We start from the raw sequence: 3,373 nt of genomic DNA, 5'->3' as shown, positions 1-3,373 counted from the left end.
ATAAGTTTGATGTCAACATGATCTAACTACAAATTTAAAAAATCCCACTTACTATAAACAAATACCACATGATTATTTTGAATGTCTTAAAGCATACGATTAGGAAGCCTTTTTATTTTGCCCTTATGTTTATATAATCAAAAACCACAGGTCTCTTATGTCGAGTAGAAGGTTAAATCTACAAGTATTTCAAATCCTATTAGCATACAATCCCATCCTGTGCTAAAAGTTATATTTTTTAAAATGTTCTAGAGCACTTTCACAAATATGTGACGGTCGGGAACGAAGGAGAAATCGCATCGGCACGCCGTTTCATTTTGGTACGTATACGGTAGAGTTGGCGGAAAGGGTTCAGAATAAAGCTAATGAAGCTAATTACGTTTAGTTCAGCTAGTTGATTTAAGTTAATTGAATTCTTTAAAAAAATACTTTATCGTATTTGCGAGTATACTTTCTTCTAGGAAACATACTTCCAAGTAAAAATCGCATTTTTTAAAATTATTGCTTTAAGCTTCGGTTTCTGGACGATTAACTATACTTTTAAAGTGTATATAAAGATGAAACTATAGTGACTGTTACTTCAATGTCTTCGCATACGGTATCTCACCCATTGTGATGGCCCTGAAAGAGTGGATACCACCTCTAGAGAACGCACTAGGTCTGCTCATCGGCAAGACCGATTGCGCAGCTCATTGTAAAAAAAAAAACTTCAGCGTTAAATTTATTATTATAATTTGGACGTTAAAAGTATTTACTGCTAAGCACTTGTCTACCAAATATAGTAAGAGATAGGCACCCAAACTGGAATAATAAACTTGATACCTGTTAATTCTTGTGTTTTCTATGTGTAAGGTGTCCAATCCTTTTAAATTACTTGGCGGTTTGTCGAAGAGTTGAGCTAATGTCACATTCTTCAAATGCAACTCTGTGATTGGAACCTTTTCAAATATCTCAGAAGGGAGATATTGCATTGTGGAGAATTCAATGTGCACCTGAATTAAAACACACACGAATTTATTGAATACTTTTGGAATTTTAATTTGAGTATTTAGATTCTTAATTAAATTTATGTTATCTAAAACAAAATCAAAAGATTGTTGACCCCTAAGTAATGGATGACCAACCAGCTCCATGCATGCTACAGAGTGACACATCAAATTTTATCTCAAAACTGATAATAATATCGATTGTAGTCTTCAGGAACGTTTTAAAAATCTGTAAAGCATTCATTACTTACTGTTTAATAATTATTTAAAATTAAATATTTGGCGTTATTCATTTTTATTTTATACATAACCTAGCAGACCGAACCTTTAAAAATAGTTATCAAAAATTAAACCGAAGTTTGTATGTGTTTGCTTTGTTTAAAATTTAATTTTCTTAAGTCCCCACTGCTTAGATTAAATTTAAAAAATTGCTATTTGCAAAAAAGAAAATCACACAATCAGCGTATAAATATCAGTTTTTCAACTTTTTATATTTTTATTATTTTTTTATGTGTTCGAAATGGTAGGCAAAATTTTGATTTTTAAGATAATAGCATCTTTCCTGAAAAAGGTTGGCCTTTCCTGGTCCATAAAAAGCAATTAATTTTAGCTAACGTTATTTAACATATGAATAGCTTACCTTTAGAACAACGTTTACTATGAATAAATAAAATGGCCAGTGACAAAAGAAAAAAGGAAACGAGCAGTGCATTGGCTAATCAGGGAGTCTACATATTATATGAATATTTTGTCAGTAAATAAGTAAATAAACGAATGAATAAAAAGCTGCAAATCTCTATAATCTGTGCACAGCAATCAAAAGGCAAAATTTTTAAAATTGGTAAGTTCAAAAAAGGTTTGGTAAAATATGCTAATTTTTGCTTTATTTATTTCTTTATTTTCTTTTCTTTATTACACATTTAGTATATTTTCTATAATTTTGGTAGCCAAATACTTTATTTACATCGCACTTGAGCTGCACAAATGAGTAATTTTTTTTAAATTTTATAGCTGTTATTGAATAACCGACTTAATTTTGAGTATATAACTAACAATGTTCAACTCCATAGCCTTGTAATTTTGAGCGACGATTAGGTAACTCCGGACGATTAGGACAATCCAGACGATTAGGTAACTCCGGGATCAACTATTGGGGGAAATTTGCCTGTATGGAGGAGGACTTTCTGATTGAACTATCCCGCATTTGCTTTTCAGGGATAATAAAGCCACGAAAAACCACCCACGTTTAGCCTGACGGCAAAAGGAATCTAATCCATGATCCGCCTACCACTGAGGATATTTTACGTCAGCATTGTGGTGGTAGCTGGGATTCGAACCAGAGTCACATCATTGAGTGGTGAGCGCTGTATCCCGTGAACCACCATAACCACAATGGGGTATTGGCAAAAATCTGGGAAACATGCCTAAGAATGATCCAAAGACATACCATCACAATTTTGATCCTCTGCAGAGAGGATGGCTCTCCCGCTCTCTCATCTCGACGATTCACGCTCGAATTCGAGCACTTTACATTAGAACAGTTGAATGAGGACCGATACCGTGTATCCTCGGACCCTACATAGGCAGATCAAAGAGAGGTCAAGCATCCGCTTATTGACCGCAGCCAGTGATGTTTGACTTAGGCGTTCTACTAGGAACCGTGTCTCTACCCGACTGCTTGACTTTTTATAATTTTGATTCGAGCTCAGAACACAACCCCTTCTGAGGGTTCATATTCAAATACGAAAGAAAACTTAACGGAGAAAGCTTTAATGCTAAATGTTAGCTAAAATGTTTTGCCACAGTTCTCAAAAGAGCTTTGTACAAACAGCAATTTCCAATTTTTCATTACTACAAAATCTCTTTTCTCCTAAACTTTTAAGGTTTAAGAAACTGATGGACATTGCTGGGTGCTAGATCAGATAAATATGGTGGATTTGAATAATTCCCAACTCCAACACATATTTTGTGGGGGATGCACTTAAGTATTGGTTTTTCAAAGTATTACCAAAGTTTCTTTTTATACAAAAATGTATTAAATCTATATCATCTGCTCTTCACAAATGAAATAGAATTTTCGAATAAAAAGTAAGAAATTAAGGAACAAGCACTTCTGAACTTACTTCTTTGTATTTGTAGTGAGTAGAGTTCTCAAAAACGCTTTTAAGGACATCGACATCATCCAAATGCTTACATTGCAAATATGTAAATGGGCTATTTGTGCAAACGCATGGTTTAATATCTAAACTTATAGGACATCCTGGCTTCGTTGAACTGACTGCAGCAACGAACAAAAACAAAACTAGGACTCTCCTCATTTCTATTAATTTAAAAGAAATTAAATTTATGTCCGGAATTTTTTAGATTATGAACCTGATTTTGCCGTG

General features: G+C 33.6%; 1 protein-coding gene across 1 annotated transcript in view; it reads right to left on the bottom strand.

Moving 5' to 3' along the window:
* Window positions 1–3,373, bottom strand: part of LOC107445229 (leucine-rich repeat-containing protein 15-like) — a 17,261-nt gene extending 13,888 nt beyond the window's left edge. Inside the window, exons 1-2 of the mRNA XM_016059577.3 lie at window positions 3,110–3,373; window positions 823–992 (exon numbers count right to left, since the gene is read on the bottom strand). Coding sequence (XP_015915063.1) covers window positions 823–992; window positions 3,110–3,304 — 365 coding nt within the window. The 5' untranslated portion in view covers window positions 3,305–3,373. The remainder of the gene's footprint in view (window positions 1–822; window positions 993–3,109) is intronic.

The sequence above is a fragment of the Parasteatoda tepidariorum genome, chromosome 2 (assembly GCF_043381705.1).
Source record: "Parasteatoda tepidariorum isolate YZ-2023 chromosome 2, CAS_Ptep_4.0, whole genome shotgun sequence".
Taxonomy (NCBI): Eukaryota; Metazoa; Arthropoda; class Arachnida; order Araneae; family Theridiidae; genus Parasteatoda; species Parasteatoda tepidariorum.
Note: the sequence above shows the minus strand (reverse complement) of the source record. Positions and strands in the feature narration are given on the sequence as shown.